The sequence below is a fragment of the Passer domesticus genome, chromosome 2 (assembly GCF_036417665.1).
Source record: "Passer domesticus isolate bPasDom1 chromosome 2, bPasDom1.hap1, whole genome shotgun sequence".
In the NCBI taxonomy this organism is placed as follows: Eukaryota; Metazoa; Chordata; class Aves; order Passeriformes; family Passeridae; genus Passer; species Passer domesticus.
Window position 1 is genome coordinate 62,493,865 of NC_087475.1, and position 27,226 is coordinate 62,521,090.

General features: G+C 39.8%; 1 protein-coding gene across 1 annotated transcript in view; it reads left to right on the top strand.

The window, feature by feature from the left end:
* COG3 (component of oligomeric golgi complex 3) overlaps positions 1 to 20,414 on the top strand; it is a 30,769-nt gene extending 10,355 nt beyond the window's left edge. The window contains exons 12-23 of the mRNA XM_064408743.1: positions 1,631 to 1,770; positions 2,996 to 3,156; positions 5,242 to 5,347; positions 7,202 to 7,326; positions 8,919 to 9,008; positions 10,847 to 10,967; positions 13,278 to 13,366; positions 13,463 to 13,597; positions 14,603 to 14,678; positions 16,112 to 16,239; positions 16,808 to 16,906; positions 18,101 to 20,414. Of these exons, the coding sequence (XP_064264813.1) occupies positions 1,631 to 1,770; positions 2,996 to 3,156; positions 5,242 to 5,347; positions 7,202 to 7,326; positions 8,919 to 9,008; positions 10,847 to 10,967; positions 13,278 to 13,366; positions 13,463 to 13,597; positions 14,603 to 14,678; positions 16,112 to 16,239; positions 16,808 to 16,906; positions 18,101 to 18,130 (1,300 nt within the window). The 3' untranslated portion in view covers positions 18,131 to 20,414. The remainder of the gene's footprint in view (positions 1 to 1,630; positions 1,771 to 2,995; positions 3,157 to 5,241; positions 5,348 to 7,201; positions 7,327 to 8,918; positions 9,009 to 10,846; positions 10,968 to 13,277; positions 13,367 to 13,462; positions 13,598 to 14,602; positions 14,679 to 16,111; positions 16,240 to 16,807; positions 16,907 to 18,100) is intronic.
* The last annotated feature ends 6,812 nt before the right edge of the window (positions 20,415 to 27,226 follow it).

Consider the following 27,226-nt stretch of genomic DNA (forward strand, 5'->3'; position numbering starts at 1 on the left):
TGTAACCTGAAGAAAAAACTGCCCACTACCCTCCCCATACTTCAAAGGTAGAGGAAGACTAAAACTGCATGAAGCCTCACTAGAGATAAACCAGAGTGCCAGAGTAGGCCCAGACTTTTCTAAGGAATTGTGGCCTCATGTGGGACATGCTCAGAATTTGAGGTGACGGAAATAAATTTGAAAAGAATCAGTTTAGCTATTTCACTCCAAATCCTGGACTAAACATCCCTAATTGAAATCAGTGTAAAATGTTGTTCAGCCAGAAATTTTGTCACTAGTGCTATTCACACCAAGAATGAAAATAGACTTCTGTTTTTTTTAAATTTTGATAGAATGTAGTTACCTCATTTCCTAAGAACTTTCTTCCCTTTTGTTTTTGCCTACAGCTAAATAAAATGTTTTTTAAAAAGTTTAAAATAGTAGTTACTTTATTAGGTTTCTCTTAGCATAAGACATAGGCTCATTTTATTTTCTGCAGTGCTAAGATGCTCTGAAGATATTACAGCCAGGTGTCTATGTAGAGATAAGAGTTTACTGAAATTCCACCCAAGAGTAGAGATCTGAGATTGAGTATTGTATTTAATAAGAAGGCCAGTGAAACTTTCTCTTTTGTTTCTGCTTTTAACACGGAGAGTTGCTGTTTTACCAAGTTGCTTATAGTGCTATAGGATGCAAAGGAAGAGCCATTCAAAATGTTTCTTCTGAGTATTCTTTCATGAGCATTTTTGTTCCCTGTCTGAGGAACTGAAGTGTCATTTTCCTATTGACAGACATTTTTTGTGAATTAAAAAAAACAAATTGTGCAGTAAACTCAGTATCTTTATCACACTGTGATTACTTCAGTGTTCTTGATGTTTATATTTCTAACTCTAAATGGGAAATTACTTGAATTTTCAGCTACTGGCAATAGCATTAGTGCCTAGTATGTGATTAGTGAAGGGAGCATTGAGTGTGGCAAAAATGTCTAGAGTGAGTGCTGTTGGTGTCTTAACCAAGATATGCATCACTTTGAACGTGAAAGAAAAAAATAAATTGAAGTGGGATTTCTGGTGTGTCACTGCACTGATATCATAACTTCAGTTAGATTGAAAAGTGTGCTCTGAGATGTTGGTAACTATTAGAGAAAACATTACCAGGTGTCTTCTCCTGTGTCCCTCTTTGTGTGCTCCTGATTCTAATACACTTTTGAGTCCTTGGAATCAGATGAGCCCTTTCTTAAGAGAAAATTTGGGTTATGATTCTGAGCTCAGCAGGAGCATTTTCTTACACAGAAGCCAAGTAAATCAGGTTACAGCATCTTCCCTTTGTGACAGGTTGAGTTGTTGGTTTGTAAAGATTTTGTTTGTTTATTTGGGTTTTTTAAATTTTATTTTAAAATTAATTAAAAGCTGTAACACCATTTTTAAGCAGTTGATATGCCACATCTTTTAAAAGGAAATCTTTTCCTACTTTGTAGGAAATAGTGGGCTTATGTTTTAAACAGTCTTTTCTGAAGTCTTCTATGACACTTGTTTTCTCGTGCTTCCTTCAAAAATCTTTGCCACAGAATAATCTATGTTTGTGTTAAAATTTTCCTTTGCTTTTGGGGGATCCTGAAAGTATTTTGCTTTTTAAAATTTTTTCTTCATAGTGAACTGTTGGAGAAGTTGTGTCTTTCATTGTACGATGTCCTGAGGCCAATGATCATCCATGTCATTCACTTAGAGACACTTTCTGAACTCTGTGGGATTCTCAAGAACGAGATGCTTGAGGATCATGTACAGAACAATGGTAAGTCATAGAATGAAGATTATTAAGTGTCTTCTTAACGGATAAAATTATTTAATTGCATAGTCAGAAATTCTAGATGCTTATTTCTTTCTAGTGGATCTTAACCTAACCTCATATGTGACATGTTTGTGTAAAATTAATTATGCTTTTTCATTTATAGTGAAGGTCTGCATATTTGGGTCTGTGCATAGCATCATCTTAAGTAATATACTGATATTAGTAATGTTTTCTCTAGATTGTATAAATGCTAGCAAGCATCCACCCAGTGTATATGCATGCACCAGGGTTGATTTAAATTAACTTTTCAAATTAACAAACTACTGCGCTTGGCCCTGCTAATGCATCATCCATGTAGAGCTTTCTGCATAAGGATGATAAAGGAATGCAAACTGTTTTTTTTTCAATTCTTCTTAATGTCGTATTTCCCAGATTAGAAATTGTAAATTCGGCAGAGGAGTTAAGTAGCAGTGTAGGTTCTGGAGTTTTGTAAGTATGCAGAGCCCAAAGTCTCACAGGAGTGAGCTGACCTGGTGTCTCATTTCATAGTATGACCAATGCATAATGGAGTCCTTTCACAGTCTTTTTTGCACCAGGCAATAAACAGAAATCATCCCTGGTAGCTGGTATATCACCCAGTGTAGCTCTTTGTCGCTGAAACTGTGCCAGTAGTCGTGAAGAGTTGTTCACTTTCCTGGAAGTATAATTGTAACACTGTTGGGAACGAGCAAAAATTTGCTGACTTAATCTTTTGGTTTATCATGAGAAGTGTCTTACTACTACTTAAATTTGGGCTGATACAATAAGTCTTAAGTTTGATGTGAGCTGCTTTGGTTTTTCTGTTTTTATCAGCTCTGGACAGTCACACCACAGGTATTGGCTGTGATGGAACCAAAGTCACCCTGCTTTGTTGTTCCCACCAAAATTTCATTTAATGTACCCAGGTCTGAAATAATTAGAACCCTTAATTCTAACAAGGCATCTGATGCCATCAGTGTGAGGTTGCATTTTCATAGCCTAATGAAAACCTGGGGAGCCAAAGCAACTGCAGCACGAAGCTCAGTAAATTCCTTGTTTGTCACAAATTTGTCTGCATGCTGCTGTTCCAAAAATATCCTGACTCCATCTGCAGCAAGCCAGGTTTTTATGGTCCTATATGTGATACTTCAGATTTGTGTTTCTATAAGCTTGTCATTAACAAGTTTGTGCCTTGTCTTACCTTTGCCAGCTGAACAACTGGGTGCATTTGCAGCTGGTGTGAAGCAGATGTTGGAAGATGTACAGGAGCGCCTGGTCTACAGGACACACATTTACATTCAGACTGACATCACCGGCTACAAGCCCGCGCCCGGCGATCTCGCCTATCCTGACAAGCTGGAAATGATGGAGGTACAGCCTCAGCTTTTTCACTTTCCTTGACTTTGTACATGCAGTGTATGCAGTTGTGCAGTACGGTGCTTTGCAGCTTGGGTGTTCCTGTTCTTAGGAAAACCCAAGTGTTACTGGCATTTTTAAATTGACACTTGCTGATTAAATTATGACTCTGAACTATATGTCAGTGTTTTATGTCAAACTTAGTGACAATGGCAATAGTTCTCACAGTTAACAGTTTCATCAAAACTTGAAGCTTCTGAGTTTTTTTTTTTACATTCATAAGTAATAGATATTACCAGTGTATTTTCTATCTGAGCTGGAATTGAAGAGATGCTTTAGACAGTCCTAGTTAGCTGCAAGTTTGTTTCAAGAATTACTGGTCAACTAGCTTTTGGTAGGCATGTGTATACCCTGTGCTCAGGCAGTGTGAGAGGAGAGTTGCTTTAGATAATTTAACATATTAGCAATGGCTTCCAGAAGCCTTTTTCAAGTTCTTACCAGTATTAGCTGTTTTTTAGTCATTCCAAGCCCTTTGAGTCAATGTTCCTGTTGAAATAGATCAAACTAATTCTATTTACTTAAAAAAATTAAACAACTGACATTAATAAATAAATGCCCAATGAGAAACCTTTCATGAGTTTTTGACTAGAACAAGCTGCAACTGCATGAAGACTACATGGAAGCAGTAAAGCATAGTAAAGATCCCCCTCCTAATAACTATTGCCATTCACTTTATAATGGGAGGCCCAAGCTGTCAAAGGACTGAGGTGACTGAGAATGGCCTTTCCAACATGGACTGGCAAGATCCAAATTTTATTGCTGTATTCTGCTTTCCACCTAGCTGTCAGAATAGCTGGTGGTGTTTAAAAAACTGTAGGACTTAGTTCCAGCTGACCAGTTGGTAGAGAAGCTGCTATTTGACTTCAGAATCAGAACATTACTTATAAAAATAGAGAAGCTATCTATCTGTCTGTCTGTCTGATCTCTCTCTTCTCTCTCTCTCTCTCTCTACCTACCTACCTACCTACCTAAAATATATGTATTTTGCTGTGGGCTGAAAGACATTAACATTATGTGGGCTCAATTCTTGCCTGCAAACAGAGAAAACACTGTAAGAAAATTGTTAATAGTGAACTCATGTTGCTATGACATTGTCTTTATACACATCTAAAGCTTTTATTGTACTTTGGCAATCTTATGGGATATCCACAGGGTTTTAAACCCTGAAGCTAGTGAGTCTGTAGAGTACCTGCTTTTTGTACTGAAAGTTTAAGTACTAATAAGAATCTTCATGCGAGTGATTCTGCTGTATGGTCTGTACGAGGCCTTATTTTCTAACAAAGGTCCTATGGCCCTTCAGTTAAAGAAGAGAAAGTTCATTCCAAATTGAGAAATTATGCTGCTCTTCATATGTCCTCATAAGACTTCAGTTTTTGCCTGGTTTGAAATTCATTTTGCTACTTGATTGCTTTTAAACCTCAAAACCTTGCTATTTAGAGAGCCCTTCTGTCTTAGCAAATGAATTATTAAAATGTTAAAAGCACAGGGCAAAAATATTTCTTCTGCTGTTCTGTTCAAATATTAATGCAGTTCTTTGCCCATTCTTGCTGCCTCTTGTTGCTTTGAAGCTGACCAAATAGTGGAAAAGGTTGAAGTGTGGAAATGTTGAGTAATGTTAGGGGAAGGCTTTTGGTTGAACTCCCACAGGGAATAAACTAGAGAGTACTTTTGGGCCATCTGCATGTCATTTCTGGAAATAAAGCCATCAAAAAATGATCTATTTAAAATCCAAGTAAGTGTTGAAGTGGGTTACCCTATTTTGAACTTGTCTTTCTAGGTAGCTTTATATGTCATTATTGAGACATCAGTAAAACAGGCAAAATAAAAGAACAGTGCTTTACACAGATGTGTATTTGTGAATTTTTATCGTATTGCAGTATTTCTGCCACTGTTTTGGAAACATCTGCCTGTTTCTTCTAAATGTCTTTGAAACACTGGAAGCTGTAGCTGATTTCTTTTGCAGTTCAGCATGCTTTTATCTGTTGTAACCAAAGCAGTGTTATGTGATATTAAAATATTATTGTGTATCTTTCTTTGCAGCAAATTGCACAGAGTTTGAAGGAGGAACAGAAGAAGCTGACATCTGAAGCTTCATTTTCAGATGTCCGGCTAGAAGATCCCGAGTCCTGCAGCTTAGTTAAATCTGGTATGAAATACATCTCATATTGTCAAATTCATGCATAAAGCTCATGGAATGTGAGCATTAACTTGAACCATCTGTGAGAAACTTGCATGTATTTTAAAGGGTTATTTTCCTAGACAAATACATAAGCAATTTTTAGAGGTGAACTTTGTCTCAAAGTTTTAGTTTTGTATTTTAGATGAGAAGCAGCCTGATCTTGTTCTTTTGGTGCTATTTCTTTGTTCTTCAAGTGCAGTCTGTTATATGAAGCAGCTACTTTTGCAACCAACAGCATCTATTGTACTTTGTATAAACCTGAGCTTTTGTATTCTCCACTGAAAAATATCCCTGCTATCAAGATGTGTACTTGAGGATGCTTTTGTTTGTTAGCTGTGCTAAGATGGGAAAGGTGATTTGGTGTGTTAGCCATGTCTCTCTATTTAAAATAATTCACAATTTACTCCTTGACATTTTAAACTTGTGACCCATGTGTCTGTAAATTACAGCAAACTGGAATAAAAGTTCTTAAAATGTGGCTGATGCCAGTCATTTGAGTGTTAGAAATTTTAAAATTACTATGGAAGATCCATGAAGAATTTCTCCTTTTATTTTATCATTGTTCAGAGTGGTACAGTGTTATTATTTACCCAGCAGCTTCTTTCTCAGCTCTTTATCACTTGTTTCTTGTATTCCTTTTGATTACATGGTAGTTTCTTGATTTTGGCTTGGAAAGTCTGCAGAGTTTCTAGCTGGACTTCACAAATCCCATTGAGAATGGAGTTCGTTGTACTTCACCCCAGGTGTATGGAATTTGCAAGTCCTGTAAATCTCACCTGCACTCAGGCGATGGAAGGAACCTATATGGTGTAATTTGAAGACATGTGTCTGAGATAATTTGGATTATTTGTCCTTCAGAGGTGCCTCTCTCCCATTTCAGGACCTGCAGGAGTAGCTGAAGTGACTAATGAATGGCCTAGGAACCTCAAACTGATATCATTTTACAGGCTTTCTAACTATGGTGACAATAAATTTATAATTGCAAAAGGTAGAGAGATATTACTGGATTTTTTCAGATGATTTCTTCACTGATCACATAAACACAAGTGCATTTTCCATCAGCAAGTGAAACTCCAACAATTTTACTTTTTTTAAATGCTTGGTATTTGAAATCAGAGCTCTAGTGCTATTGACTCAGCTGTTTCCCAGCTTGATTTAAGGACAAAATGAAAACAGACTTCTGTCTGTCAGGTGTTGTGAAAATCCATTTTGAGCATGCTATGTTATTATGAAGGTTACCCAGGAAGAGCACTTCTTTATGTTTACAACTATCTCACGACAAAATTGGTTTTGCTGTTATTTTTACAGTTTATAAATTATGTTTAAACCCTGTATTTTGTGCAACTGTTCAACCCATGTAGGATTATCCCCAGCAGAAAGGAAAGAGTGAAGAAATACAACGTTTTTTTTTTCCTTTTTTTCCCTAAGCATTTCCTGTAATTCCATGATCTCTAACCATTTCTTTTTCCTCTTTTCTCCTGTGCTATTTTTTTTTTCAGTAACTGATCATTTCAGCTGTTTAGCTGAGTGGGAGGTGTGTGTCATGCCTGTAAAACTAAATCATTCAAAAAGGTTGAGCTGGGCCACCCCTGAAAGCAAATTCATGTCTTTCACAGGCTTGTGCTCGATTCACATCAGAAATCTAGTACTGACCTGCTCAGAAGGAAAAAAAAAATTAACCTGTTTGGGTAAAATAAAATGTCATGTTTCTGTGTAGAGAGTGTAAAATGCATTTTTATATTACAGTTGATATTACAGTCTCCTTTGGTTGGAAGGACAAGATGGGCAAGCTTTTCATGTGTGTATTTTGCTTTTAAACAGGTTCAGCTGAATCCCTTAATCCCAGGCATCAGAGCACGATTTCACCTGCAGATCTGCATGGAATGTGGTATCCTACTGTCAGAAGGACTCTAGTGTGTCTCTCCAAACTATACAGATGTATAGATGTATGCAAAAATTTCTTTATCTAATTTTTAAGGTGAAATTATGAAGTGTGTAGAGCACAGTGTCTAAATATTTTAATACAAACTAGGACAATTACTGGCCTCTAACCTCTTGGTCTTTCTGCTGCTGTCTTTAGTAAAGCAAGTGAACTGACAAATTTAAGTCATCATTTCCAAGACAATTTTATATTTGTAGAATTAGAAAAATGGCACTGATTTGTACATCTATTGCTTTTGCTGTTACAGAAATAATTCAGTGTCTGATGTTCAAGATACTGGTCTCACCAAAGCTGAGGAGTGAATAGGACAAGAAAAAATAGAAAGTTTTGGGTCAATTACAGGGAATGATTTTATTGCTGAAATTACTGGGTGAATGTGTTTGTGTGATGTCTCTGGTCTTAAAAATGGTGACTGTGCTGCTTCTACATTTTGAAAATGTTCTGAATTTTTTTTGTGGCACCTCTCTTCATGCTTCAAAACATAGGAACACATTTCCAAAGTTTAAGATAGTGGAAAGCTTCATGTCTAGCAGAAACAAAAGACATGTTTACTTAACGCATATTTTAAGACTTTCCTGTTAGAATCTGTTTTGTGTTGCTCACTTAACAGCATATAAGGCTGATAAGTCTCTAAGGAAACTAATGCAAGTGTTTTTGCTTTTCTGCATGTGTTGTATTTTTATTAGACACATTTAATGGATTTCGAAATATCTTTGATGGGTGTTACATGAAATTCCTGCCAAGATGCTAGTGCTAAAAAAGAAGCCAGAAAATACTAATGCTTTATTGCTTGAAATATCAATCTAAAATAGATGAATATTTGCCCTTGTTTTCAGCTAGACCTTGGTAAATGAGGTGCTTTCTGCCTTGTTTGCAAGGCTCATTTACAATGTATCTGCACAGAGGTTAATTTGGTTTTCCCCTGAGACACTGTAGCAGAACTGGTACCCTTTGCCTGCACCCTGTAGATGGGAACACGTGAATGAAGTGGTGCTGGTGTGTCTGGAGCAGTCAGGGCTCTGTTGCAGTGCTGGTGGGAGCGAGCTGTGTTCCTTTGGCTGGCTCAGTCATAGGATCATATTCCTGCCACTTAAGCACTTGCACCGTGTCCCCTGGGCCATGGCAGCTGTCATGTTTGTTTACTAAGCTGTCACAAATGTGAGGTAATTTGAGTCTGCCTGAGGTTAAGCTCACTCAAATGATCTCGTGTCTATTGCAGGTGTAGCTTGCATGCACAGGTAGTTGCCTGACACGGGAAGAAGTGTCTGGTCAGGTTACCCAGCACAACACAATTCATGCTCTGAATGTGTGAGGTATCACTGACATTGTCACTACCCAGGTGCCAGTTCAGAGCTGGAGGGGGAGTGGGACAGGCTTGAGTGGGTACCTGCATCCAGCCTGAGTGGTTGTAGCAAGCTTTTGTGTGTGAGTGCCTCATCCTGTGTCACTGCACTTAGCCAACATGTTTTTAGCTAGTTAATATGGAGTTTTATAAGCTAGTACACACATCGTTCACAAAGTGCAACTCTTAACATTCTGCCTAAGCTTTGCTAACACCTTTTTTTTTTTGGTCTTTTTTTTAACTCTTCCCTGCAGAGGGCAGTGTTTCAGGGATTATCGCAAGAGGCTTTATCTGCCTGCATCCAGTCGCTGCTGGGAGCTGCTGATTCCATCAGCAAAAACAAGGTCAGAATCTGTGCTTTGGGTATGAATTCCACGGCCCCCAGCCCCTTGTATATCTAAAGTCACAAAGCAGTGGTTCAGAATTCTGTTAAAATCTTAGTCAAAGCATGTTGCTCTGCCCCCAGAGACTTGATGGATTTGCCAGTTCTTAGTTATGGTTAATGTATTGCAGGGCAAAGATAATGATTCACATGGTAGCCTGTCTGAAAAGGTGGAATACAGACCCTAGAAATCGTGTTTGCAGGCTGCTCTAACTCATGGGAATTCAGTGAAGTGATGCCTAAAGGGACATTTTTGCTAGAGGACTTTGTATTTATTTTCACTGCCTGTTACTCTTTTCTCTTTTTCTCTGCCTCCATTGTTTGAATTTTCTAAAATCTTTCTAACTTATGTTCACTGGGAAGAAGTTTTAAGTATTCACTGCTCAGAACTGTATTATCAAAAGGTTTGATCTCATGTGCTGCTCAGAATTCAATGCAAATTCATCAACTCATTTGAACTTTACCATGTTTGAGGAGTCAACTTTCTTTTTCCTTTCACAGTTCCTTTAAATCCTGTAGTAATTTGCTAATTCCTAACAGTCAAGAAGTGAATGAAAAAAGAAAAGTCTTAGTAGGCTAAAATTGTTGGATTTTTATAAGCAGTAAATATCTAATAATGAGAAAGATTTTAGTTCTGATTGGAAATTATCTCTTTTAAAGTGTCTCTTTTGAGTGTCCTTTAAAAAAATCTGTTAAACATATCATCTTTAAAAGAAATGCAAGCTACACTTCCCTTTAGCTTGAGCCAATAACTATTTCCTGTGTAGCTGATTCAGAATTCTACAGTTAAATACCTGGCCAGCATTGACTTAAAGTTATTGCAGAGAATGAAACTCGTCCTGCAATGAACCCTGAATAGGTTGGCCCAAAACTAGGGTCTCTACCACTTTGTTCTTGATGCATGTTAATTTAATGTTATCTGGTGAAATGATGCATATAAGAATTAAAAAAAAAAAGGCAAGCCAAACCCTAACAACTCAAGAAGCCCTTTCTACCACTCATTTTTAGTGAAATTTCTATTTGTTGAAACTGCAGATTTAAATCTGATTTCTTCTTTTCTGTTTTATTTAACATTATATCAAGGAAAGCCCTCCTCCAGCTTGCAAAAGCAAATTTGAATTCTAAAGAGCTCTTTTTACCTCAATGAGCCATGAACTTTAAAGATTAAAAGTAGCACGCAGTGTAAAGCATGTAGTTAAAATAACAAGCAGTGCAAAACGGATCATTTAGATGGAGTGAACTTGGCCTTCTTTTACTCTTTGTGTCTTTGCTGTACTGTTTAGAAATTAACTAAGCTTTGTGTTTAATGACATGAGAAAAATGCGTTGTAAGACCTTTGCAGAACAGCACAGTTAATCAAGATTATTACAGGAACATTGACTTTTTTTAGTCATTGTAATGATGAAAACAAATTTAGAACCTCATGTTTTTCAACTATAAATTATATGAATTACATTAAATAATTTCTCTCTCTGAAGAAGAATAAATTTGTATCATTCAAGTAGTGGATACCTTTACTTAATGAGGACATTTAGTAATATGACTGTGTAATCTAATTCTTCTAAGAAATGGGAATAAAGTATCCCATTAAAGTAGAAGTAATGCTTCTGTAGTGCAGTGTTTTAGGAATAGTACAGAAGTGGGATTTGTTGATCCCAGAGTGTAGTTAATCACACTACAGGCTAATGGAAAAAGCTTGTTAACTAATAAAAGTGGAAATGTCGAAACTTCGCTCCTCATTTAATTGTTTGGGTTTTTTTTGTATTACATGTAATGCATGTTCTTTCTCTTGTGCTGTAGACCCAGGTCGATGGACAGCTTTTCTTAATAAAACACCTTCTGATTCTTCGTGAACAAATTGCTCCTTTCCACACTGATTTCACCATTAAGGAAATTTCCCTGGACCTCAAGAAAACTAGAGGTACTAAACAGCTGCTGGCTACAGAATGGGATGGGATTGTCCTCCCTTTGTCCCAGCAAAAGTTTTGGGTTTATTTTATGTTCACTTGCAATGACCTGTATGCTCTTTCTAATCTCTTGCTTTGTTCCTAGCTTTTCTGAAAAAAACCAAAACCATTTTCCTACTCAGGGCAATTCAAAATGCATCTAATAAATTCTTTATTTTTGTAGGAAATGTGTTTGCCTGCTTTCACTACTGACCTAACTAATTTATCCAGTCTTTTTTAAGAACAGCTAAGTAATCTACATTTCTATTGCACAGAATTCTTTCCTCTTTTCTTGCGTGTTAAAAGAATATCTTTTCTTACTGCTGCTTAGCAGGGGAATTTAACAATACATAGTCAACTTAGCTAGAGCAAATTAAGATTTCCTGCACCTTTCTGTGAGGTTTTTGTTTTAAGAAGGATTTCTTATTTTGCAAGTTCAGTGAACAGTATTGGTATTATTTCTTATTTTACAAGTTCAGTGAACAGTATTGGTATTATGGTATTATGTAGCAAGCATGTCTCTTGTAGGAAAATAGAAGTAGTGGCCATGGTCATGGTTTTTGAAATTGTACTATTGTTCCTTATAAAATTCAGGAAGAAAGCTCTCAATACAAAATTGAACTGTCATGCACTTTCCAAGTTGTAAGGATAATGGGAAAAATTATTGGAAGCATGTCAAGTTTCTCTCCTTCCATTTCAGAAGAGAAAGCTGAAGAAATAACTTCTCTTTCCTGCTAATATGCTGCAGTCTTAACTCTGAAGCAAGCATTTCTTACACTAACCATTTCACTTGTTGCATTTGAACATCAATGAAACCTCCTACCTGTTGAGTGGTTTCTAGTTGACTGGAGGTTAAAGGGCAAATACATCCTTTTGGTGTAATGTCCTGGCTGACACACAAGTTTGTTCTCCATATTCATTTAATGGAATAAATTTTTGTGCCAGCCAGTGCTTTGCAGGTGGTAGTGGTAAGTAATGGAAAACTTTTTCTTTGTATTTGGTGGTGGTGGTGGTGGCAATGGTGTTGAAAAGATGTATGTTGTGCTTAATTCTTAAGACACTTAAGTGTGCTTAATTCTGTGGTGTAGCATAGACCGATAAGGTCTTATATTTGGGATGAGTTGTAAAGGAAAAATAATATGGCTAACAGTTTTACTGTGTTCTAGCCAAATTTCCTCTACACAGGTTTAAGATTTAATTTTGTATTTACAGATGAAGGGATACTGCTTACTGTAAAAGTCATGCTTTTGCCCAACTTCTTTGAAGTAGTATAATGTTAAGGTTCATGTAACTGAAATATTCAGTGGGGAAAAGGACTAGCTCATAGTCTTCTAATCAAGAATTTGGAAATCTTATGAATTTCTCAAATTGCTGGTAAAAAGAGAACAAAAATAATCTTGCTCTGCGTTCACCTTTCATTACATAAGAGTGCAGATTCTGAGTTCAGTGCAAAATCTACAAAGCTATATATTTGGTATTTTCTACTTAATGTCTCAGAAAACACTTCTTTTACTCTTATATCTTTTTTCCCTCCCCCTGTTTTATACAGAGTGCAGAATTCCTTTTGAAGTGGAAAAAAAAAAAGCATATTGATGTGTAGGATGATAAATGGCTGACAGTAGGGTAAAAAGCTATACTGTAACTAATAATTTTATTTTTTCCCAATTTGACTAGATTTCAGCGTGACAGCATCCTGTTGAGACTATAGGTGTAATTTCAGTATCTGATGTTAATTGCAGACATTGTTGCTTTTCCTTCTCTCTTCTCTTGTGTAGAGAACATAAACATGAATGTTTATCAACCTTAATGTTTTGTTTTGTCCTAACTAAAACAGCTGAGCACAGAAGAAAAAAGTACCAATTAAAAGTTATTTCATGCAACTGTGGTTGGTTTTCCCAGGCAATGTGTGCAAAATTTTTCAGATTATTTGTAAATACTTAAATAGCTTATGTAAAAGTCTTCCACTTGTAGATTACAGTAAGAAGAAGAGGAGAGCTCACACAATTTTGATGCTTATAGCACTGCAGTTAATTTCAGCAACTTGTTAGTTTCTTGTAATGTGTTTATCTATTTAGACTGTTAGGTACATAGTTGCCATTGAAAAGTAGTGAATGAATCTTTGTGTGCCTCTGTGCATCCACTCTGAGCAGTGCTAGAGTCATTAATGTTGCAGTCATAATCATTCATGCTGGGCGGTTTTTTATGCATAAGTGAGTGATTATAGTTTGTAGTTCCTGGAGCTGAGTGGCACTGACTTACATTGTGAGTGGCTTTCTGATTCACAGATGCAGCATTTAAAATCCTGAATCCTAAGGCAGTTTCAAGGTTTTTTAGACTGAACAGCAACAACGCCTTGATACAGTTCTTACTGGAGGTAATGTGAGTCTTATTGCATTAAGGAAAAAATGGGTCATTTAAGTGTGTGGTGATCTCTGGCAATTAAAAAGAAGAGAATTGTTCTCTATTCAAGGGTACTCCAGAAATCAGAGAACATTATATTGACTCGAAGAAGGACGTAGATCGTCATCTGAAATCAGCCTGTGAGCAGTTTATTCAGCAGCAAACCAAACAGTTTATAGACCAGCTGGAGGAGTTCATGACAAAGGTACAAATGTGTTGTGTGTTTGTTAACCTAACTGAAGTACTGGTAGGATAAGGGAATTGGTATTTAAATTGGGTATATGACAATCTGCTAGTGCTGTGTGATTAGTTGAAGATAATGTGCTTTCCTTTTAAGTTCCAACAGCAATTTTCCAGGCATTTTTTAGATTAATGGGCTAAAGGAACATGTCATGGTTTGTTTTTACAAGCAACCCTTGTGTTCTTTGATCAAGAAGCTTTAATTTCTCCTTGAATTGTAACAGGGATGTGAAGGTTGGCAGGACCTTTTCTTTCTGCAGGAACTACTTTGATTGCATTTGTAAGCCTTCAGAATCAGTCTTGGGTCATGTTTGTTCTTGAGGGAGGTCTTACAGTATTACATGTCTTGTTACAATACATTTCTTTCTAGAACCTTCTCTAGAGCTCAGGTTTCTAGTAAGACAACCTCGCAACAGGATCTATTCTGAACCTTAGGTCCTGAGAATAAGTGACATGACCTCTCAGAAACTGGGGCTACAGCATTGCATGGACTGCAGATATCCCAGCTGCTGATTTTTAAAGAATTTAGAAGATTACAGTATTAAGTTTACTTATTATGCCTGTCATGCTGGGGTAGGGGTCAGTGGCATGCCTAAAATATAGATGGGTAACTGGTGAGATTGATAGATTGTTTGAGTGATCTCAGTGATTCCTTGGGAATCTGGGGAATTTGACTAAGCTGCTTAAAGATAAGTCTCTTTTGAGGTTTTGTATCCTTAGGTGCCTAAGCATCTTTGTAAATTTAATCCCATTTTGAATTTTACTTTCAAGAATTGATCATGGTTGTAATTTTGAATTGCATTTCTGTCAAGCTGCTTCCCCTGTGTGTTGTTAAGTCAGGTCGTAGAAGAGACAGATCAGTGGAGATTCTGTACACTGATATCTCAGAGAGTTGTGCAGTTTTTACTTGGTTATTTTGTTGTGAACTCAACTGAAAGAAATATCATTTTGTTGATTTTACTTGTTTTAGGTAGCTGCTTTAAAAACAATGGCCACTCAAGGAGGTCCCAATTACAGCCTTTCACAGCAACCTTGGGCACAACCAGGTATTTGCTTTGATTTATATTCATGTTACTATTAGAAATCTGAAGATGTGGTCAGAATAACTTGGACTGAGAGACTGTGATTGACTTTGAAAAATTCTACATATAAAAACTGTCTACTTTTTTCTTACAAATCCTGGCTTCCATTTGAGCCTGTGTGCTATTTGAAATGTCTTAAGCCAGCTCTAAAAGCCTGACAAACTTCAGGATATGTGTTTAATTGGTGCAGTAGATGAATGCCTTGAGTATTTCTCAAGCTGTGACTGTTCTTGCGTGTAAACAGACTTTCTGCAACTGCATACAGAATGTGCTTAAGGAATTAATTAATTACATTATGATAAAGCTTTTACTTTTGTAGGAAAGAATGAATCCTCATTCAAGCCCTTATTGTCTCTACATTTGGTATTTACTTTGTTTTCAGTTTTCCTGTCACCATGTAAAAATGGAATCTGCATTTGTTTCCCTCTTTTTAAAAATTTAAATGTGAATACTTCATAGGAACATTTGGAGCAGTTTTAGATGCTCTTTGGTTGTTCTGCTCTTCACTTTACAAAGTTGTGCTTCTGGATGAAAAACTCTGATTATTCCAAATCATACACTAGAACCTTCTGTTGCATCATATTCTTAAGATGCAAAGCCAGCCATGTTCATACATAATTCAGTGCTGCTCCATGGGTCAGACACTCTGAAGGGCTAACTCGAGGTTCTACTTAATATCTCCCACTTCTTCAGGAGTTTTTTTAATGTTTGTTTGGAGATAATTATGTGTGTAGAAGCAAATTGAAGCAGACCTTCTGCTGTTTCCTGGAGTCATTTGTCTGGGAAGTGGGACTAGGCAGAAAATTTAGATGTGGCAGAAGTTGAGTGGGGTAAAAACCCACATAGGATTTAAATTTCAGTACTTTAAAAATACAAAATGTATTTTTCCCCTGGCCTTTAGACAATGATCTTGTAAAATCATTAAAATTCCTAGCAATAAAGAAAGAAGGTCTTGTTTGACAGGGGATTCCTGTCTGGTTAATTCAAAATCCAGATTTCTATGCAGCCTTTCCTCTCACAGACATGGTCTATAACCAGTAAGGAGAATTTGTGATATTCTGCTCTCTTTGCTAGCACTGTTTCCCAACAGTTGCTTTTCCAGTAAGTTTTCTGGGGGGGAGCCTATGTAGAACTTCGTTGCTGTTGAATGGCTGTGATTTCAAAAGCCTCAGGAGGATGTGGTAGCTTTCAGAAATGGGATGGGTGCATTTTCTGCAGGGAAAGGAAGCAGCGTCTGGCAAGCTGTGGTCCTGTGATGGGTTTGACACTGCACAGCCTTCCACTCAAACCTCTGGTAATGATCTGCCCCTGGAGACTGGAGGTGATTTTCTGGAGTATAGGTTTCAGCAAGTAGAACTCCATTTTAGCCTGTTAAACATAATTTCTTTTACTTTCAGCAAAGATCAACGATCTGGTCTCTTCCACTTACAAGACAATAAAAACAAAGTTGCCATCAACTTTACGAAGCATGTCCTTATACTTGTCCAACAAAGATACAGAATTAATTCTGTTTAAGCCAGTCAGGGTGAGTATTGCTGCCATGTTTTCCTGTAGACGTTTCATGATGATATCTTTAGCTTAAAAAAGCCAAATCCAAACAGCTGTACTGCTCTCACTTCTACTACGCAACACATGGGTATTACAGGGAAGTAACTGCTGCTCTTTATTCTGTACATCTTCCACCTGGCACCAGATGAGCTGCCATAAGGAAAATTAACTCTGTCCCACACCAACCAGTTGATTTTGGTCAGTTATGCATGGGCAAGAGCACCAGAGGGAGAGAGTGTGATACACATTGAGTGGAAAACCTGCTGTAAACAACCAGGAGAGCCAAGCTTGAGTTTTAAGCTTCCAGGTTAAGTCTTTAGGACTCAGTGTTTCACTTTAGCACATCTAACTGAAGTTTTTGTCTTATAACTAATGTGGATTCCTGTAGCTGTTTTGGGGCTTGTTCTAGAAAAAAGTTATTGAAGCTTGATTGCTTCTCACTACCTGGTCACTTTAGTAGCCATTCCACGTACATTGTGTTTGGTCTGGTTTAAGATGGGTGTTGTGTTTTTAATACTGATTTTTTTTCTCCTTTCTTTTAAAAGAACAACATTCAGCAAATGTTCCAGAAACTTCATGCTTTGTTAAAGGAAGAATTTAGTAATGAAGACCTCCAGATCATAGCTTGTCCTTCAATGGAACAGGTATATATTGAAGCTCCCTATTTTATCAGTTGCTCTTTCATGTGAATGGCTTTTATAAACATTGATTTTTTTCATTTTTTGTATTTCCAGTGTTCAGTATCATTATTTATTTCTTATCCCACTTAATCCTGGATGATTAAACTTTGGGCTTTATCTGATCTTAAGACTCTCAGCTAGGAGGGGACTTTGGTTGGGTTTTTTTAATGAATGTCTAATAGATTTTCTTAAACCAAGGTGGTGATTGATGTTGCTGGTGATTGAGTTGTACAGCATTGTAGAAGAGTCTTGCCATTTCCTGGCATTGTCTTCTTGGAAAGGTATCAAAGCCAGTGAATATGCCTTAGACTGCCTTCAAATGCAGTTTTTTTTTCTTTTGACAAATACAAAAAGCAGCAGCTTTTACATTTAGGAAGCACGAGAATGAATTACTAGAGTGCATTTGAAGTGAATTGTAGTGAGAAAATGTGCAGGTGTTTATGGAAGTGTAACCCTACATGGTCTAATTGGGTTAAGAATTCCCTCTATTAGGATTCTCTGCCAGAAACCAGGTAGGCTTTTAAAAATGTCACTTTGACCTTAGTTGTATAGGGAGAATCTTGATTATCACAGGATGATTTAAACAGGTGATCTAGTTTATGGATTAGAGGATGTTGCCTGCAGTGTGTGTGGCCACAGGCATGTGTGATAACTGTCCTGGAGCAGTGTCCTGGAGTGGAAGTGATGCTCCATAAGGAGGTGAGGTTATCCTGGAAGAGATTGCTTCCTCTAACTGTTTATCTGATAAACCTGAGGAATACTTACCCTACAAACTGAAGTTGTGGGAAACCATATTGTAATCTATGGGAAACAAGTACTGTGAAGGATCCCAAGTGTGTTTCAGATATTTGAGGTGAATGGTAACATTTTTTGCCAGTGTGCCTGTTTTTTGGAATTTCTTGACAACACATGAAGTTATCTTAGGAAGTTTATCACAGCAATTTGTGACTGCTGAAATGAGTGGTCAGCATGGTCATCAGTTGCATTTTAAAAAGCTTGTGAGTAGGCATTTGACTGGAAATTTTGGCTGTTGTTTGTTTTGTAACTGTCTTCTGATTAATGTGCTTTCTAGGAATCCTGTTTAAAGGTTAAAATATGACACATCAGTTCTAAAACTTGGCTTCTCTGTCTAATGTAGGCTTTCATTTTGTCTTTCAGGTGAACTTACTCTTGTCGATGTCCAAGTAGCCCAACAGTGAGGCTGCTTGGAATAAGCTTCAGCCGAATGCCAGGGAGTGAAGGGAATGCAGAGACATTTGCTTGGAGTAAACAAAGGATCCCTGTGCAGCCTAGTCTGCATCAAAACTGTTCAGGCTGCTTAACCCTGTTTTAGGGAAAAAACCCAAAATGAACATGCTTTTTGATTTAGTAAAGGTCTTCCTGTTCATTGGCTTGAACAGTGGGCAGAAGAAAATGAAAAAAAACCTCCTTTGCTGATCACTTATGGAAGCTCAATTACTGCCTTTTCCAGATATTTTCAAAATTGAAAACCTTTTTTTGTTTGTTTTTTTTTAATGTAAAAACCATTCTTGCTTTCCCTTAATGAGTTGATATATGCAATGGAAAGTCCCACTTTCAAAGAGACACTGGAAATGCAGTGCAGGGAATCAAATGAGAACAGCAATAGATATTTGTGAGACTTGGGAGATGACCATATTGGTATGACAATTTGACTTAAGCAGGCGTGCTGAGTTTTTCTTTAACTTCTCTGAAAATCCTGGTAATCCACCATAGGCTTGAAAGTAATTCAGAGGTTCTTTCTTGGGAAAACTTAATTTCCCACATGTGAAGTGTTTCTTGAAACAGTGGATGGGCTGTCTTTCTTCCACTCTTGTGACTGGGAGCTGTGAGGCCTGACCTGAAGTGTCGTACTCTAGCCTTTCTCCATGTGAAGAGTCTCAGATCCTTGGGATTTGCAATGGAAATTTGTACAACATAATTTCTGTTGTTTCTGAGAGAACTGCATGTTCTCAGATGCTTCACAGTACTGCTTAGCATTGAGGTTTTCAGCTATCTTATTTTAGGGCAGAGTTGGTTTTTTTGCCTTTCTCAAGATCAGATGGTGATGTCACATTGTTTAAAGTGGAACAGGGTCTGGAGCTTGCACAGCCTTTGAGCCTGGAGAAAATGATAATCACGAGGTGTGGGGAGCCTGAAGCCGATGTGCAAGGCTGTCAAATCTGCTTTGTAAAGAGAGGATAAGTACTGGTAAACAGTGCACACTGTTGAGTGAGCATTAATTGGACATTAGTGTGGAGAGCTGGATGCTAAATGCCTAGCCCTTAATGGAATGAACACTTCAGGGTCTCTCAGTGTGTAAGTCTTCATTGTGCAGCACTGCAAAATGAAAATGTAGTGGGTTATGTGACAGATTTTTAACTTATTTATAAAGCCTATGCTGTAGTTTTGAATAAGAAGAAATTTCCTTGCACATCGGTGATATTTTAATTTAATAATTTTCCTGATATAAATAACAAGGCTGGAGTATAAGATGGTAGGATTGAAAGCTACCACAAGAAGTGTTACAGCAGTGGTTCTGAAATACATAAATGGTACTAATAGGACCTTATATGACTCCTTAAAAATTAAGTAAAGGAACTAACAAGGAGAAAAACTTACCCTCTCCCTTTACTTATGTAGAAATACAGTAACATATTCTGTAATATAATGATAATGTCCAGTGCATTGTAATATATGTATATTTGTTTTTTATAAGGTTTTTCAGAAGGACTGCATGGTCACTGTACAGAGTTATGACTAACTTAAAGCAGACATTGTACAGAAGAGTTGTGAAGAGTAAACCATGGCAGTAGTGACTCTTGTGCTTCGGATCTTTTTCTCTCTTAGAGTACCCAGACAGCTCTAGGATAGCTGGTGGAAGGATTAGAGCAATCAGTTTATACAGCCTGTTTGCTAAATTAACATTTGTTTAAACATGTACAGTTTCAGATACTTACGTTTACAAATAGTGTAAATAATTTCAAAAGATTAATTTAAGATGCTTTATATTACCTGACTAGAAACTTGCTGTTTTTAATTTTTTTAAATAAAAATGTTGCCTCCTATTTTGGTCCAAGAGTAAAGCTTTATTCTGTATCCTGAGGCTTGTCTGTCAAATAACTGCAATACAGAGACAATAAACATCCTAATAAGCACAGGTTGTGCATTGCTGAGAAGTGTTCTTTTTTTAGCAGTAAGAGAATTGAGTTTATTTGACAAAGATATACCTGAGTGCTGAATGTACAGCTAATTGTTAAAATAATGCCTTTTATGGTTATAATAAAAGTAAATTTGTATTTTCTTTACTGACAAGCAGTCTTGTGTGACTAAATGATCTCTTTCCTTGCAGTTTTGTTAGGAGGAAGAAACCACAACTGTGAACCACAACTGTAATACAAGAACATATTTTAGCTAAGTTGGCTTTTACTAACAGAGCTTGGGAGCTGGTGGCAGAAAACACAAATGTTGCTGTATTTGATGACTGTTCTTGCCTGGTTACTCACACACTCATCTACCCAGAGTTTCTCATTACCCTGTAGTGCTCTTCTGGCCCTTGGTGGTGTAGAACACATCATACAGGAGCTTGTGGTTTGTCCCCTGTAATGTCAGCATGAAGCTTCCCTTCACCCTCTGGCTTTCACAATGGCATTTGAATGGAACTATCAAAGTAAAAGCTCTTCTTCTCTGTGGAATTCGGCTTCTGTCTGAGAGGTATGGGGCACTGATGTGTGACTAGAGATTCCTGGTCACTTGGACTCTCCTCTAGGGGTCTGGCCCTTTGGATTGCATCCAGATGACATGAATGCCTGGCCAGCTTTTGGACAACAGTGATGGCTGCAGCAAAATATTACGCTGTTCCTGTGTTTTCCAAGAAAAACCTGGCAGTTCTGTTCTCAAACTGCATATTTTGTATTGGCAAAGTGAAGTGGGTGTGAAAGGGGGAAAAGTCTGTGCTGCTGAGGCAAATCCTGGTGGCTGCAGGTAGATCCAGCTCTGTCTACAAATGCTGTTTTCTCCTACTCTTGTGCATTTTCATCCTCATTGAGCCCTAAACCCAAGCCAATATGTGCAACTCAGGTCATTATTGATATAAAAACCTCTAAATAGTGCAAAAGGAAAAAAGAATCAGTTGGTTCCTCTCAGTGGTGGCCAGCCATGCCACTAAGCCATAGGTATTGCCATCAGCTGGGGCCTGGAAACCCAAGAGACTCCTTGTGTTCCCTCTCTTGGATTGCCCCTGATCCCTGTGCCCAGGCTGCTCTTTGCCATCCCCTCTGCACCAGCCCAGGTGTCTCTGGCTGAGAGCCAAAGCAAGCTGGTTGGGCACACTTGGCACAGCCAGTTCCCAGATGTCCTGTTCCTCAGCTGCAGTATGGAAGCCACGTGCTTCAAGGCACTGTGCATTTGGTGTGTTACCCTGCTGGTCAGACTGGGATCTGTCACATGCTGTCAGCTGAGGCAAACCTGCTTACAAGGACTTGATGTACAGATGGGCATTGTGAGCTTGAAGAAAGGAGCTTTGGTTTCATTGCAAAGTGACTGTTGCCGCCCTGATAAGGGAAAAGTTGGTCTGATGTGAAATGCTGATGTGACTGCTTGCTGTGAGCACTAATTTCTTGTGTTTCAGTATTTCATGCAGGTAGAAGATAACAAAATGCAAGGAGTGATATCACTGAGAAAGAGATTGCCAAAAGTATTGCAACACTGATTATTGCAAAGCAGGCTCATGAATGTTTTTAGACTGAAGGAGGAGCTCCTCTTGCTTTCTGGCCACCTAAGTGGGTGACTTTTCTATGGATCTTTCAGCTGCAAAGAGAGCCCGTGCAGAGTGAAAGATGTTAGTGCTAAACTCTGAGGGGGGACTGAGTGGGAGAGCATCCTGCATCTCTTGTAACCCAACTTTCAGTGCAGCCTGCCATGGGTCCCCTTTGCCTTCATGCTCGTGGAGCACACGAACCCTACAGCTTCCCCTGGGAGTTGATCCTCTTCCAGCACAAGGGGACTAAGGAGCAAAGAACTAAACTCATGACTTGAGCAAGCTCAGTGGGAGTGGGCTGCCCAGAAGTAGTGGGACAAGGAAGATGACTTCCATATCTAACAGAGCAGATGGTCCTGAGGAGGAATCTGAATTTTGGGAGTCAAAGAGCAACAGCCAGAGCTTTATGGTTGTGCACACTTGGGGCCTTGGCTCACTGCCACCCTCCTGAGCAGCCACCACAGGGGTTGATTCCATTAGCGATGTGCCTGTGACCTTACAGAGCTGGCAGCACTTGGTCTGTGCCTGCACCAGAGAAGACAACTTGAATCCTTCCCCCGAGGCCTCAGCCCCCAACAAAGCACAGGCAAGGTGTGATTTCAGTGCTGACCAGTTGTGTTTGCCTCTAGTGAGGGACAGGGTTACACACCAGTGGGCTGGGACAGTCACACTGGCACTGTGCAGGGCTCAACCCTGGCCGGAACAGCATTGCCACCTCTAAGGGTCAGAGGTGGGAAACCTGAGTGGGTGATGACAAATACCAAACGATTTTGGTGTTCTTCTCCCCACGTGCTTGTTTCATGTTAAGTGGAATGCTGTTTAGATAAAATCAGAAGCTTTGTGCTTATATTGACATTTAATATTAATGCTTTGAAAAGAAACAGTGTTTCAAAATGGATTTGTGAGCCTTTTTCTTACCCTTCAATGACAGCATCTCCACTCCTCTTAATGCTTTTCCAGGAGGCAATTTCATTAAGAGTCACACAGGCAGGAAATTTGGTTTTGAATGAAACAAGTTATTTTTTGCATGAAAATTTATGAACAGTCCCATGCAGCAGTTCCAGGGTTATCTCCACTGGGTGGTTTCCTTGCTGCTCTCCAAGGAGCCGGTAGGCAGGAGCCCGTCAGGCAGGGATATCACAGCAAGTGCTCACCAGGAGCTGGGACCCCACGTTGAAACAGACAGGATTGTTGTGCCTGAGGACAGTCAGTCAATTTGATCCTAAGTCTGGGATTTAATGGTGATGTGGCCTTTCTCTTCCATGGTGATGGACTGGAAAGGAGGGCTGTGAGAATGCTGGCTGAAGTCAGGTCAGATCAGTGCTTCTGGTGGCCCCTTCCCACCCCAAGTAGATCCCAGTATGTGAGTCCAGGATGACCCTGGGGAGAAATACACAGCTGGGTGAATTTAGACCCAACAACTTCCTAGTTCCAGGTACCACATTTTGTCTGCAATTGGACCAATCTTCCATTTTTTTCCATTTAGGAGTTGCTTCTGGGATGTGATGCATCAAGTCAGGGGCTGTTTTTTGGTAAGATTTTGTCCTTTGGTAAATGCACGCTACAGAAATTGGATGGCCCTTTGGAGAACCATGAGTCCCTGAAGGGCAGAAAAACCCCTTGCGGGGAGTATGGGCTGTGTAAGTCCCTGTCATGTGAAAAAGGGAGATTAACTCAAACCCTTTGTGTTTGATTGGTTCTGCTAACACCCCAGAAAAGCTGGAACCCATGTGATGGGAACATGTGCCAGTCCAAGGAGAGTGATTTCACCATGGCTGCTGATTCAACAGCAGGACAACTTCCTTTATCTCCCTTGGTTTTCAGCTGCTGTTTTCAGGGGCTTATCAGCTGGAAAGCACCACTGTGTTCCCTCCTCTGCAAGGGTTTCAATGGAGCCTGGTTGTGGTGTCTCCACTCCACCCTCCAGTAGTCCCTCTCAGACTGTGCTGTGTTGTGTGTGGAAGGTGGGATATGCTGACCATGCTCCATCCAGGGAGGAGCAGCTGGATTTTCCACAGCAACTTCCACACTGTTATCTTTTTTACCCTGGTCATCTTTTCACAGTCCCTCTCTTCCTGTTGCACGTCTATAGCTGCAAGTCCCTAAAAATAGGTCTTCCTATTTTGCAGGTGTGTATGGTTGTGTGTGGGGCTGGGTATGGGAAATGGCCCTGCCAAACTACAGAGGAGAGGGAAAGGCAGCATGTGGGAGAAAACAGCCCATATTTATAAATACAAATACAAATTGACGCTGTCCATCTCGTGACAGCCTGGGTAGACAACTCTGGGTGCTGGACCATCCCCCAGCTGTGGAACACAGGGAGCTTTTATCATTCATAGCATGTGTTGCATTGAGTTTTTCCTGCCCAAGGATGAAGAAGTTGATTCTCACCAGGCTGCAAGAGTGGCTTGGTCTCCCTCAGTGTCACCTTGTGCTGCAGCTCAGAAAAAACAACAGGAAAAAAAGAAAATCTAACTTTGCATCTGCGATGTGTTACAGCACCAGCCATGGGCAAGCCTGAGCTTGTCTGTAAGCAGGACAAGCTGTCAGATTTCTCTTTTCCTCCCATCAAAACTATCACATTCTATTCACAAATATCAGATGGTCACTTAGCACTGCCCTTAATCTGCAGGTGCTGGGTGAGGCTGGGTGTGTTGCAGCAGCCAGCCCCAGCTCGGAAGTTGATGCCTTGAGAGGCTACCTAGAAGAGAGGCTGGACAGTGTTAAAGGAATAAAGCAGGTATTTATTAGAAGGCCTTCAAAGGATACACCTCGGGCAGTGCAAGAGCCCGGCCGTGGCTCCACCCAAGGTGGACACTGGGTCAGGAGTTTTCACACTTTTATGAGTTCTGCTCCGTTTACATATTGGGGTTAATTGTCCAATTACAGCTTGAGGTTATGAAGTCCCATCCTCCCAGATTGCTCTCCTCACTTCCCTGTTGTTTGCACTTCTTGGGCCTGAAGCTGCAACTGTGTCCTTGGTTCTCAGGCTGGAAAAGGATTGTTTTGTCTGACTAAACTGTGAGGAGAGCTTGCTAACGCTTTATATGAAGTTCAGAGTTATGTACTAATGCAGTACAGAATATGAAAAACTTGAAAGCTAAAACATGAGGCATCGAGGTGAGGCAGCAGCCAGCCCGTGGCTGACACCGGCGGGAAGCGTGCGCTCCTGCGAGGCCGGAGAGGCTCGTGGCACGCCAGCGATGCTTTAGTGCTGCTCGGGATCTCCTCGGTGTCAGGCTGGAAAACCTGGCTGCCGGGTGACGGATGGAGCACCAGCATGTCTGCAGGCAAACGGCAGGACTGCAGGAGCCTGATGGAAGCATTATTGCAAAAGCCATTTAAAATGATTTGTAATAGCCGGTTAGACATTTAAGATGTCCATTAATTAGCCTCAGCACAAGGAGGACTTGTAAAATTGAGATGGGATTTCGTGATTCCCCCAGATATGAGCTTTCTGAAGGGAAACTTTGGAGACTGGGAATGGGATGTCAAAAATTATTATTTGATGGCTCAGATGCTTGCAGCTTTTACTGAAGTCATCACTCACCTCATATAACAACTTAGACTGCAAGAAATTGGTCACCGCAGTCATTCTTTTAGTGAGGAACGCTCACTGGAGATGAGGAACAATCCGACAGCAACACTGACCTAAAGCTAACCAGCTCTATTGCAGCTTCCCCTCCCAGTGCAGGTGACAAGCCCACATTTTTCCATTGTGGCCACCCAGGGCTCCACGTGGAAGTGTGGTGGGGATGCCTGCCTGCACAGAGGGGATGGGGATGTGATGTTCCAGGCTTTCTTCCCTCCTCCACTGGTACCAGCCCCAGAGTTCTGCAAGACGATCACACTCTGTGCTTTCTACCTCGCCTTGGGTATTTTTGTTTATTTGCTTACAGTTTAATTAAACCCTTTCCAATAAGTGAAGAAAACTCATCCTTCACATTTGTGTTTTCATATTCCATGTACAAAGATAACTCTTTTTATTCCGTGTTATTAGCTGCTCTCTGATGATACAATTTGCTAAGGGCCCTCTTTTCATCAGACACAAAAGTAATTTATCCTGCAAGGTACTGACAAGGAGCATAGAAACATTTCTTTGCTAAGGGCTTGGCTCCTGGCATTACAAGGGAGCAGGGCTTAATACTTTCTAATAGAAATAAGCAGCATTACCACCTGCTTCTCTGGGAAGAATGGAGAGCAACTAGGAGAGGGGGGAGCAGAGAGATCATTGTTAATGCAGCAGCCAATTCTCACTTGCAGAAAGGGACTGTGCTGGGGCTGTGTCTGTGGCAGGGGCTTGAGGGACCCATCCACAGCAGCTCCTAGGTGGAGGCATTTTTGTGCTTGAGGTGGGTGACTCCAGCTGTAGCTCTGGCTATACCAGTTTAATATCCTGAAGGTACAGGCTTTGGCTCTGCAGAATAGCTAAGAATTCCTTCCTGCTTGTAAGGGATAGAGGGGGACAAAAAAAAGCAACAAACTGACTATTTTGCTCCTGCTTTCATTTTCCAGGCTTTTTATGAGGCTAAAAAGACAGACAGTCTTGGGCAGGCAGATTTGCTACTCCTATATTTCAGTATGGGAGAGCAGTATAACGTGCTTCTATGTCCAAAATAAAAAAGCCAACAAAATCACTGATTGTGTGATAAATCACAGGTAATTTTCTTGTGTGCTGACAGAAACTGCAATGCTGTTGGGCTGGGGAAGGGAGAGGAGAAGCAGGCAAGGAAGAGAGGAGCCGTGCTGCAGGGGCTTGAGCTGTCAGGGAGATCCCTTCCAGCCCCTGGCTCCCTGGGCAGAACTCCAGTCCTTGCTTGCCCTTCCAAGGTCACAGAAGCTGGGACAACAGGGCCTGGGCTGCTGCTTCTCTTGGCTGTAGGGTTGGAGGGGATATCCCAGGATACCCCATCCCTTGCTGGACACTGTGGTGTTGTCCTTACTCAAGGCTACCTGAACCCTGTAAAGCTTTTGCCTATGCTGTTAAATTGTTGGCCTGGGACCAGGAGCACTTCTCCTTGTGATTCCTAGCTGAGGAGCCTGGACCTTACCCCGCTGGGTAGTTTGAATGGAGCAACCTGGCTTGGAGGGCAGGAGAGGTGAAAGGTTTGGAAATGGGCAGAATTTGTTTCCCTGCCACTGCCATGGGATGGACACTCTCCCTTTTTGCCAGGAAGCAGCTTGTGCTACAGCCATGCTCTCACAGTGTGGGTAGACTCACGTTTTCCTGGGGCTGTTCCTTCTGATCAGCTACTGTAGGTCTAGACTGTTCTCATAAAGGCATGAATATATATATATATATATATATATAATGCAGGAAATGTAGGTTATATTTAATTATCTGTGCTCCCACATAAACACAGCTGACATGTTTACACTTCCTTCTTAAGAGCTCAATGGAAAGTTGTAGCTGTTTTCCATATGAAAATGTGGACAACTTGGGAATTTGGCCTTTTTGTAACATCCTGTGAAGCACTGAGAAAGTAGGGGAAAAAAGAGAAAAAAAGGCTTTATACATTTTTAAAAGG